Source organism: Lepisosteus platostomus, chromosome 24, assembly GCF_059453375.1.
Source record: "Lepisosteus platostomus isolate fLepPlt1 chromosome 24, fLepPlt1.hap1, whole genome shotgun sequence".
Taxonomy (NCBI): Eukaryota; Metazoa; Chordata; class Actinopteri; order Semionotiformes; family Lepisosteidae; genus Lepisosteus; species Lepisosteus platostomus.
The window spans coordinates 14,553,531-14,565,653 of NC_142634.1; the positions used below are offsets into that span (position 1 = coordinate 14,553,531).

General features: G+C 37.4%; 1 protein-coding gene across 1 annotated transcript in view; it reads left to right on the forward strand.

The window, feature by feature from the left end:
* Positions 1-10,246, forward strand: part of tbx5a (T-box transcription factor 5a) — a 39,710-nt gene extending 29,464 nt beyond the window's left edge. Inside the window, exons 7-9 of the mRNA XM_088618535.1 lie at positions 286-377; positions 4,028-4,254; positions 4,603-10,246. Of these exons, the coding sequence (XP_088474661.1) occupies positions 286-377; positions 4,028-4,254; positions 4,603-5,189 (906 nt within the window). The 3' untranslated portion in view covers positions 5,190-10,246. The remainder of the gene's footprint in view (positions 1-285; positions 378-4,027; positions 4,255-4,602) is intronic.
* Positions 10,247-12,123: the final 1,877 nt, after the last annotated feature.

Below are 12,123 nucleotides of genomic sequence, written 5' to 3' on the forward strand. Positions count from 1 at the left end.
TTTTTTTTTGTGGAAAGTGCTGTATTCCAGTACCTTTCCTGATGTTTTTCCTGTTTTGATGTAAATGGTGTAAAAGGGGATATTGCACTTAAAACTGTTATTTTAGTTATTTTAATGATAAATTCAGATTTGATGTTTACAACTTGCATAAAAGATTGATTTGTACTATATCTTCTAAATAACCAAAATTATAATTTGTATAAGTATAAAAATACATTATTGGTACTAATGATTAAACATCAAAATGCAGTCAGGTTATTGTGTTTTTTACCATATTATTTGCAGATTACGCAGCTAAAGATTGAGAACAATCCCTTTGCCAAAGGTTTCCGTGGAAGTGACGATATGGAGCTTCACAGGATGTCCAGGATGCAAAGGTACCTACTTTTAAAAATAAATAACCCACCCTTGCAATCTTTCAGGACAGCCTGCTGTGTGTGTCCTTCTCCATCACCAAACCTGCTGTGAGGTACTGTTATCAGCTTTCCACAGTAACTGCAGTAGTGTGCCTCACTCCAACCCCTAACAATATCCTTTAAGTCAGCCAGAGTCATCCTTGAAGAAACAGTGCTATTCTTACTCAACTACATACCCCTACACATGATATCCTGCTGAGCAACTGATAGGAGATTATTTATCACGGATGATAGTGCCTTTTCATATTTTTTTATTGTAACAAAAAGCAGAATGTGTGATTTTTCATAGCTACGTCCTGAAGGAAATTAGATAAAACCCACCCCAGCATGCCAGAACCATGTTAGAACAACATGCCTGTATGTTTCTATCCATTCTGTAACATGACATTGAGTTAGTAAGCAGACCAGTGTATATTTCATGTGCTTATATACTTGCATTGATCATATAATTTTTGCACTTAGATATTGCAGTAGATGAAGGTTAATTTTAAAGTTACTATACATTGTATTAGAGAACCTACAACACTAACACTATACCTAACAATGGAAAAAGACACATAGCACTACAAATTGTAATACATTTCAGACTTGAGGGACATCAAAGATAAGATGATAATGTGGGGAATATTAATGTTGTTAACATTTTTCCCTTATGAAATGAATAAAAAATAATCACAATCAGATGGTATTTTTTCATTCCTGCAGTTTCTTATCATATTTCATATTAAGAGATGTGCATTTAATTGGAATATCACAAAAACAGACTTCCATCTCCTTTGGGTAGTTTTCTATGACTTGTTTCATCTACGATGATGAAGATCAATTGCTTAAAACAGAAAAAGAGAAGTAAATATGATTTAACACAGATGTGCCACTCAGCTTCGCCTCCCTGCACAGATATGATGTAAGTGCAGTTGTTGAACAGAGGCCAGTCATTTGCTTGGTCTTCCTGAACAAAGCTGCTCACAGTTGGTCTGGGCATCCTCTGAACAGCTTGACATCTTCAGAGTTCAGAATTACAGCAGGCTCAGAAATAACCTTATGGATATGGAGTTTATTTGTAGAATTAAGTGCATTAAGGAATTTGTGCATTAAATACAGTATTTTTATACTTCTGTATAAAGGATACCAGAACAATGTCCAAGCTAATGTAGACACAAATACTGTATATGTGGCTCATTTAGGTTAATTCTCCAAAACTGAGCAGAATTACGGACAATTTCGGCCATAGCCTACTTTTGTATCTTTATTACAATTGCAGATATAGCCTTATAAAGTCATGATATCTGCAAAATCCTGAGAGCCAGAATGAAAAACGTCATCTGGAAAATTCACCTGGAGGAGTATAGCTTTGGGAGAGAAGGTCATATATATCAGCAGTAAATATGTTTAACATTTCCAAAGGCAGTATTTTACAAGTGAAAAAAATTATACGATGTACATTCCTTTTTAAACCTTTCCCTTAATGCATACTATCTACTAAGCAGCAGGGAAATTGGAGTTAGTTATGTAATTTAGAGAAAATTAATGCTTCTAATGGTGAAAGTACTGCTGGAACAAGTACTATAAAGCAGGAAAGCTAATATCTCTGCCTTTTCATTTTTTATCTACTAAGCATTAATTACACAATAATTAGAAACATGGTTTACTGTTCTTACTGTGCAAAACGTTTTTAACGTCAATGGCAATACACAAACCTCCTGCACAACTATCTTTAGAGAATATATCTCACTTAGATCAGAAGTCTTCATGTAAGGACAACTCTAGTCCTGGAGAGCTGAATCTTAGCAGATTTTATAGGTCTCTTTTTTAGATCCACAGCAGCTAATGAACTGCGAAAAGCTGGCATAAAGCCACAGATGGGTTCACTTAGTTTAGGTAAATGCTCAGTTGTAATGACGACTTTAAAGCCCTGCAGGATGTTTTATTCTGAATATTCTAGAAAAGATTCATTTTACTTTTGGTAAACTCTGGAGCAAAAGAAGCAAACATGTCTGTGGAAAATATATATATATTTTTTTTGCAAAATAAAAAGCAAAGTTTAGAAGTGCAAAGGAAAGGATGAGTCACTGCTCATTCAGAGAGTCTACCAGTAGGAGATGCTATAGAATTGGACAAGAGGCTGAAACAGATTTTTAGACCCAGTGTATTATTTTGTACAGTATGTTCCACTTACTCTAGAAGCTTCACAGGTTAAGGCCCCACTTAACAAAAATATTTAAAAAATTCAAAACCATGAATGTGTGTCTGGGTGTACTACTGTGAACAACGCTATGTGATTACAGAGTCAGAGGTAAAATAAACAAGTGATAAAACTAGAGCATGTAAATTATACTGTAAAAAGACAAAAAACTAAAACATGACTATATCTGGAGTCATGCAAAAGAAAGTACCCTGTAGATTAAAGGCTCTAATAGCATGTCCTCTACGAAAACTCCAAATTATAACATATTACAGCAATATTTTTGTTATATATCCACTATGTATATTCATGGATGTTTTGTGAGGAACATAATAATAAATAATATTGACTGTAATGATGACATTTTAGTTTTGTGTAAAGGGGAGAACGAGAGTTTGTTTGAGAAGCATATGATCTCTGTTCTTTCAGTTTCTGCTTTCATGTCAAACCCTGCATTATGTTAATGACTCAGCTTCAAAGTTCAGAAGTATTCAATAACACAGGCTTCAAATGTGGGCTTACAGTAAGTTTTTGGCACCAAAATCATACATTTTCATTTACATTTTACTAGTTGAAAATTTAAAAAAGGCTCCAAGAAAATAAATGTATTTTTGCTGTTGTTGATTCTGTTTTATATTTTAAGTTAGTCGTGAGAATGTTTACTTGTTTTTGTTTTAATCTGCTTTAATCATATAAATTCTGGCTTTAGAAATGCTCTTCCAATTTCCCTAGAGCCTAGTTTTCATTAAGTCTTATGTGCTGCAGTGTTGACCATATTTGGTCATCAGAGTACAAAAACATGGTAATATTAAAGACAAACAGCGCATGATTTGAGCTCCAGTTGTTTCTACACACAGGGAGAGAACTGGTTAAGTTAAATTTGCAGGATGAGGTCAGGTTTCATTCTAGATCCCTGCTCATGACATTAAAGAAATAAATGGACACTCTGTGCTTTAAAAGCATTTGGCTCAATACCAGTTTATTTCAACTTACAAGAAAGCAATGCAGGAGGAAAAAGCCTGGTACTTTTAGTACATTAGAAATATAGAGCACACTTTTCCTATAGCTGTTAGTAATTTCCATTCTTTTACATATTTTGTGTCAGTATTAAAAAGGCATTTTAACAATATTAAATACAACACAAGCTGTATTCTTTGAAATTGGCCTCACCTTTTTAAAGGCACTCTCTATTATTTAAATGTTCTGTGCCAATGGCTGATTGGCACAGCAATATAATTTGGATCATTATTTGACACAAAAACAAAATTGCATAACGTGCAATAATGTCATAAAAACAACACTAAAATGCCAGGATCTAAATCTTTCTGTTTTAGGAACATAGGGTGACTCTGAAGCTGAAAAGCTGATCACCTTGGGCAGTGTCAGGCTAACAAGCAGCTCTGCCTGCTGCTGATCGTTTCTCCCGCAGTAAGGAGTACCCAGTGGTCCCGCGCAGCACGGTCCGACAGAGGGTGGGCTCCAGCCAGAGCCCCTACGGTGGGGATGGGAGGGGGGTGCCCACCCCGGGCAGCCTGGGCTCGCAGTACCAGTGTGAGAACGGAGTCACCAGCACGTCTCAGGACCTGATGGCTCAGTCCAACCCCTACCCACTCTCTCATGAGCATAACCAGGTCTACCACTGCGCCAAGAGGAAAGGTGAGCAGCACATCCTACAGTTCGGTACTGATGATGCAATCAGCAAATGCCGTTAGTGTGATCACTAAATGTAAGTTAGATCGTAAATATCACACAGGTATGTTTTACTCAAGAAATAGTCAAAATCCTGTTTGCTGCCTCTTCAAGCAAATCGCCACTATGGTGTAGGGAGCTGCGTCAGCAGGCGTATCCTGCAAGGGACAAAGCAAAGGTTTATTCCACGCTGAAAGGAAAAGAAAAGAGACGCAATGTTACGGGTGAAAAAGGCTCCACAGCCGAAACTTTGTGTCTCTTTTCTTTTCCTTCCAGCGTGAAATGGTCACCACGTCTCTTGTCCTCTTTCCACAGTGGAGGACGAGTGCCAGACTGCCGAGCACCCCTACAAGAAGTCCTACATCGAGAGCTCACCCAGAGACGAGGATGCTTATTACCGAGCGGGCAGCTACTCCCAGCCTCCCGGCCTGGGTGCAGCCTCGTACAGGACAGAGTCGGCCCAGCGCCAGGCCTGCATGTATGCCAGCGCCTCGCAAGCAGCAGACCCCGTGCCCAGCCTGGAGGACATCAGCTGCAACACGTGGGCCACCGTGCCCCCCTACAGCACTTGCCCAGTGACTGCCATGCAGCCCATGGAGCGGATGTCCTATCAGCACTTCTCTGCCCATTTCACCTCTGGTCCCCTTATGCCCAGACTGAGTGGGGTGGCCAACCACGCCTCGCCACAGATCGCGGACTCGCACAGCATGTACCAGAGCTCTGTGCCCCATCAGCCCCTCGCCAGACAATGTGGACCCCAGACGGGCCTCCAGTCTCCCACCGCTGGCCTCCAGGGAAACGAGTACCTCTACCCTCACACCATGCCCCGCAACCTCTCTCCACACCAGTACCACCCTGTCCATGGCGTGGGCATCGTGCCGGAGTGGAGCGAGAGCAGCTAGTCGCATCACATCCTGACCTGAGACTGAGGAAACGCTGGGGGCAGGAGACCAGGGGTGGGGGGGGAGGGGGGGACGCATTTATGAAACAAGAACAAACTTTTCCCACGAATTCCAAGACTTGGCGTGGTATAATCACCGCTATGGGCTCCTTTCCGTACGGCAGCCTTATTCTCAGTCTGTGAATCTTCCCCTCAGAGAGAGGGAAAAGGAGGTGGCCTCAAAGGTATGAAGGAGTTTGTCTGTTGTTTAAAACAAAGCTACAACGCTGTTCCTGTGGAATGAGACTCATCCTGGAGCAGTAAAGAGAAAGAGAAGCAGAGAAATAAGCATACACAGGGATAAGCTCAGTACACTAGAGGCACAGGATCGCTGGTGTGATACCCCTTCATTCCGAAGGAATGCTGCAAAGGGAAAGTCTACTCCTGTTCGTCTTCTATAAGCCTATACAATATCAGCCTCACAAGAGTTCTGTCCTTTGTTATTTTCTACTTCTTTATCGTTGTTTGTGGTGTTTTGTTCACCTAGTTGTGTCAGATGCTATTCAGAAAATAAAGGACCCTTAATCAGTTAACTCTTTCCAGTGCTTTTAGTCCACTTTAATACAGGATCTATAAGGTCTAGTGCTGAACCACTGGAAAGACAAAATCCACAGAAAACATTGGATATTTATTTCAGAGTAAAGACATAAAATGTATAATACTTATACACAGCATGAATTTGTTTTTACCCATCATGCTGATTTTGTTGTCTCTTTATAGAAGCTAAAGTATTCATCCAATACTGGGCAGCTACCCCAGTTCTAGTTTGAGATATCCATATTGAGAAGTCCAGACCAAAGGTTTGTTAATTTAATGTGACTTTCACTTCCGTTCAAAGCTATGGTGAAGGCCACCAAATCAGAAGTCAAGATTTCCACCTCTTTTTTTTTCAAACTGTAAATGTGTACATTAAGAAGGTTTTCCTAAGATTTTTCGGTGTTTCGGATTGCTGATTGTAAAGATCTTTGCCGTGAATTACCTCGCCCATCTGTACACAACAGTGGACACAGGCTAAGGCCACTCACCATTGAGCAAATAAGACTAGTCTAGCTTAACTGAAAATGATTCAGTGGATGTCTTCTACAAGATGTCTAGATTTAGGGAAAGACAACTTTCTTATATTTGACTCTTAAAAAAGGTGAATAGAAGAATCTATTGGATTATATTCTGTTTTGTTTGAGGAGCTTATTTATTTGTCCATCGATCTTCCCCTTCCTTTCAAATCATAATTGCATGTCCCCTTTTCTCCAAATCATAATTTCATTTTTCTTTAGGGATCACACTGGCAGAGTGAATCAAACTGTACACATACGGTAGGGACGCTGGTATCCTTATAGATAGAACTCCAGAGTTCAATTATCAGGACTGTGTTTTAAGCAGTCATAGTAAAAGAATTGTGTATACAACTTAAGGCACTAAGGAACTTAGCAAATGGTCTAGACTTTCAACTATAATCCGTAGGTATTGTTATCACAACAAAAGCTTGAAGCTAGCATTGAATTTGTATATCTAAAATTGAGCCACCGAATACAAGATCATCTAGTCTGATAGAAAAACAATATTAATTGCTTATTGCATAAGCTAGTCAAGGTATAAAGGACAATTAGCACCCCCCCCCCCCCCCCCGCACACACCATTCTCTGTTTCTTCACTGATTTTGATACAAATACAAACAATGTTGGGTTCAACTCTTTAAGGGTGTGCTGTAAATATTGCAATGTCTTTCATGGTGTACCACTTTATTAATCAGAAAAATAAATCGCCACATTTTTAAAGGTATGTAGCCATATTCTAGCAGTAAAAAGCTTCAAGGAAATAAACAGCTTTCACAGCAGATCTATGATTAAGGAACTACTCAGATTTTAATTTGCAATTAATGTAGCCATATCTTACTGGTACAGTTTGCATGACTCATGAGAACAGTTGAGTCAATTTACTTAATGCTAACATTATTTCATTCACCCTGGAGTTGGAGTTAATGCAGAACTTTGTTGAAAAAGTCTTGAGTATGTGCGCTTTAGCACATGTGTAAACATTAATCTTTATTTGGGCAACCACAAGTTCCTTACTCATATGATAACTAGCTCGGCACAGATAAGAATTGGCGGTCTATATCTTAAATTAGTTAATTCATCAGAATGTCTTAACCACCACCTGTTATGATGAACATATTCAATAAACTTAGGAAAGGTATCACTGGCAAATAAGTGTAGTTTAACAAAATATAGTCTGCTTGATAAATTAGTAGTGTTAGTGGTAGAGGGTGCCAATTGCGTCTGCAACTGTATACTGTTATAATTTAGTGAATATCATCTTTCATGTACTGTTATTTCTTTTAGAAATATTTTTTTCTTTTTGAAATAACATTTTATTTCAACCTTTGCTGATTGCCAAAAAATTCTGAAGCTTGATAAAATAATATGGAGAAGCGTGTGATAAGGAGCTGGACTAAAAGACTAATGCCATAGGCCTGTTGATGAATTATCGACAGGGAAAAAAGGGTTAATATGTATTTTAAGCCTCCGGTAAAGATCGAGGAGGACAGAAAAACAACTGATTATCTAGGAGTTCTTGGAAGTCTAATGCAAAACAATGACTGAGCATAACATTGGAAAAGGCATAATGAGAAATATGATGAATGATGGATAATGTTCTGATTCAAACTGCGGTTTTTCCTTTTGCATTTTGTGGATTTTTTTCCCTATGCTTCCATGGCTGCTGGTCTCTTTCCATGTTTCCTTCAGCTCATCTCTGTCTAAACAAAAGCAAAGCTTGTGCATGAAATTCTAATGCAGCGATTGTAGTGGACACATACCACCCTCCATTCAAATTTCAAATGTGGGCAATTACTGAATAAAATGGTGGTTTCTTCACAATGATAAAATTGGCTTAAAGCATGCAATTAAATGGAGCAAGAAGTAACACAAGGACAATTTCACATGGTTCGCCTCAGTCTGAGACAATATTGCTTAGGTGTTCAGAAACTGAACATCAAAACTGAGGAAGATACTCTATGGTACACAAAATCCTGTTAAATTGCAGGAAGTAAAATGATCATAAGTTTTCCTTTAATTCAGCTCACTTTCAACCCACTTTTACGATATACAATCTGATTACCTAAAATAACATCGTCTTATGGCCACAAAGCATTTCTGCTAATAACAGATCTTCAGATCTGTTCCACTGTAAAACCTCCTTTGTGTCCTTAAATGTAAGCACTTCATTAATTCTAATTAAACTTGTAATGATTTGTTAAATTGCTGACCTGTTCTTCAGATGTAAGGCAGTCTTAAGGTTAATTCTGCACATTAGGTTATCTAACTGAAACTCTCTAAAATAGAGGTGTCACACTCAACATATTATCTTCGCCACTTTTACAGTTATGGCCTTATTTAATCAGGGAATTGGCGGCTGTGTATTAGTCAGGATTGATTTTCAGGAGTCTAGATTTTGGCGAGTAGCTGACATATTACAAATGCTTCAGAGAACGGACTTTTGGAGGCATCGATTCCTTCTCCGTGACGGACGAAGGACTGTCTGGTCAGATGTCAATTTCTAATAATTTGGCAACAATATAACACTGGGTTAATGAGGGTTTATACATGAAAAATGTAGCTTGTTGATTTTGTGTGCATCACACCTTTTTTGTTGCATTGTATTTAAACATCAATGCTTTCTGTTTAGCACAGCTACAATGTGCTTTTTCACACATTAATGTAAAAAAAAATTCTACCTCTATAACTTTACTAGAACATTGATTAACAAACAGCTTGAACAATGTCATTTCCATGACTTTATTATTTGACTGAAAAATAATTATTTTTGATTGCATATAAGAGGAATTGCATACTGTACAGAATTGTCCACTAGGACATTGTTTCAAATTCTGTTTTTTGTTTCTTGTTGCATTCTCTGTGCTCTTTCAGACAGAAATCATCACACGTGAAACCTCCTTTATACTACTATCTTCTTGCAAAAAAAAACTATTGGCTGTATAGAGAGGACAAATGAGCAACTAGTTCCTTTGCTAAGAATCAAACCCAATAATTAAGGACAACAGGAAAAAATACAAACTGGATTTATTTTACTAAAAGTGTTTAATCTATGACCATTTTATGCAGTAGAAGAAGCCACAAATGCTACTTAAAAAATATGATCACAGCTCCAATAGATCCAAACTCTGCTGCGGTAGTATGAGTTTTGGACGACCATTAACATGTCCCTATATGCCAAAAGCTCTGTCACTACAGACTGAAGCTCATTGTTTGTGAATTTCTTCATCATCTAAAAATGTTTCTAATACATATGATCATGTTAAGGGCAATGTTAAAGAAAGTTCTTTACCCTTCACAATAACAGCAAGATTCATTCATGCAATCCAGGCTGTCTTAGTGTATGGTTTGATATACAGAAAAAATAATTTCAGATGATTAACCGGAATCTGGGAATCTTCGTCTTAGTTTAGAATCCATAGTTTGCTAAACCTCATTTTCAGTGTCATGGTCTTGAGAACTGGACAAAAGATATTAAAAAAAGAGGTGGTACTTCTACACTTAAAACATATTTTACTGTCAGAGCATCATGCACAGAATTAATTGGTCACCTATAACTTTATGTTGATACATTTTAATGCCCTATTGTAAAAAATAGATGTATCTGAAAGTATAAAAAGCAAAAACAAATATGAGAAATACTAAATTATGTATCAAGCAATAAGAATTGATTATGGAAAAAAGAAAAAAGAAGCTTGTATTAACTAGTATGGTTCTTGTTCATAGTATTTATTGCTTTAGTATTCTAAATCAGTTTGTTTCTAGCTTATCAAAACAATATATTGTTAGTTACTTGTTTGCTTTGTTTTCAGTTTTCTAATGAAAAAATATTCAACAATGCTGTTATAGAAATTGGGTTATTAAAATACAATTGTAAAAAAGAGATGGATTACTTTGTTGTTCTTGTTGTAAATAAACACAAATGTATATACAGAACTACAATAAATTTTAAGAATTTTGGATTATTCATACTGACTGCACCTCTGTTTCTGATTTACACAACCTCATTATACATAATAAATAAACAGTGCAATGAAATCTTCAAATCTTCAAAGATATAAAAAAAATCAAACAAGATGCATTTCAACTAACCTCCTGTGGACAAATAATAATTCAGCAATTTTTTACTTTTTTTTCTGAAAATATTAGAATTTGTTTTTTTAAAAATCAGTATAAAGTTTAAGTAGATTAAGTAGGATGGCAATTATTATTAATACATAATAATTAATAATTATTATTAATCTACACTACCTATTGCTGTTTCTGAAAAGGAGCACACAGTGTGTTCTGTGAAGCAGGGGAGGAGGACTTGACCACTCCAGATACAGTACATTTATCACTAAAGTGAAAGACTTCAAAGGCTTCAAAATTACTTTATTCTGCACAACAATTAAATAGCCATGTAACCCATTACATACTGCTGTACAGCACAGAATGTAAGAAGATACCCTACAACAGAACTTGCTTGCAGACAGGACTGTGACTTGATTAAATCTAGGGCCACATTGCCAACTCTACTAACTCACTGAACCTGATGTCATTGTACCATAAAATTCAGTACTCTCTGAAAACTGTAAGTGGCCATTGGGATACAGTCTTGATCAGTGTCAACCATCTATTTACGGAAGGGATCCTATGTCATAAGGCTGACAACCGCTACCACAATGGGAGTGACACTGAGTCATGGATGTTCTTACTGAAGCAATGCTAGGCCCTTCTTATCATGAGCACTGCAGGGCTTTTCTCAGCCAGGCACAGTAAACGAGACGTGAAGGAAACCATCACAACCCCTGCAGTCCACATTTCACTCCTATGTGAAGTGGCCGGCAGGAGGGACTACAAGAGTGACCACAAGGGCCTTTCCACCTTTCTATAATGAGTTTCAGTCTCCATCCCCAGCATTTCTGTACTCTGGTAATGACTTTCTCCCATGTGCTGCCTAAATCAGCTCAGTGTTCAGTTTGTGGGTCAAAAAACACATAATTAGTAAGCTACAAAGACTGCATTAATTTGTGTTACTGCACTTCTCATTTTGATTAACTATGTGATGGAGGAGAACATGCTTCCTTTAGTTTCTTTGGGAGATAACTGCTTTATATTCTATGTCACATTCAAGAAACTGTCAAGTTGTTTCATTGTTCATTTTTTTCATTCTATACTATTTTTTATTGTTTACTATTTTATACTATATTAAGATACATTAAACCTTCACAATACCTTAGGAGTGATGCAGCTCCTTATACAGCCACACTCCTGTGGTGTGGTCTTAACCCTTTCCCCACCAATTCTTGACTTCATGTCTTTACGGCAGGTCCTGAGGGGGCTGGCCACCTGGTTCTCCATTAAATCTGTGCGCCATCTGGTCACCCCCAAGACTCTGCTGTTCACCAGACAGAGTAACAGTGAAATAAGGGATAAAAAAGCAGCAAAATATGATTATTGCTTAACAGTAGGAAAGGCAGAAGCAAAATGTTTGAATGCATTAACTGAAATGTGTTCGTCTGACTACAGGGAATTATCAAGGGATATGTTTGCTTTTGTTTCTCTACTCCTGCAGAGATCTGTCACAATAAATGTAGATTTACTACAACAATTTATCAGAATGGGCAACAGTGTGAGTGAATTGACTATTTTGTCAAAAACCTAAAGTTTTTCCCTGAAAGATTCTTAACTGAACAGTGACAGTTTCATATGACCACTGTATGACTTCAATAGAGAGTTATAAGCACACAACATCTAAAATTAACTATGTTTTAGGTTTAAAATATAGTGGTATATTGACCAATGTAAGGGTCACAAATTGTTTTTCTCAGCACCATAACTAAGCCTGTTTTCTACAAGAAA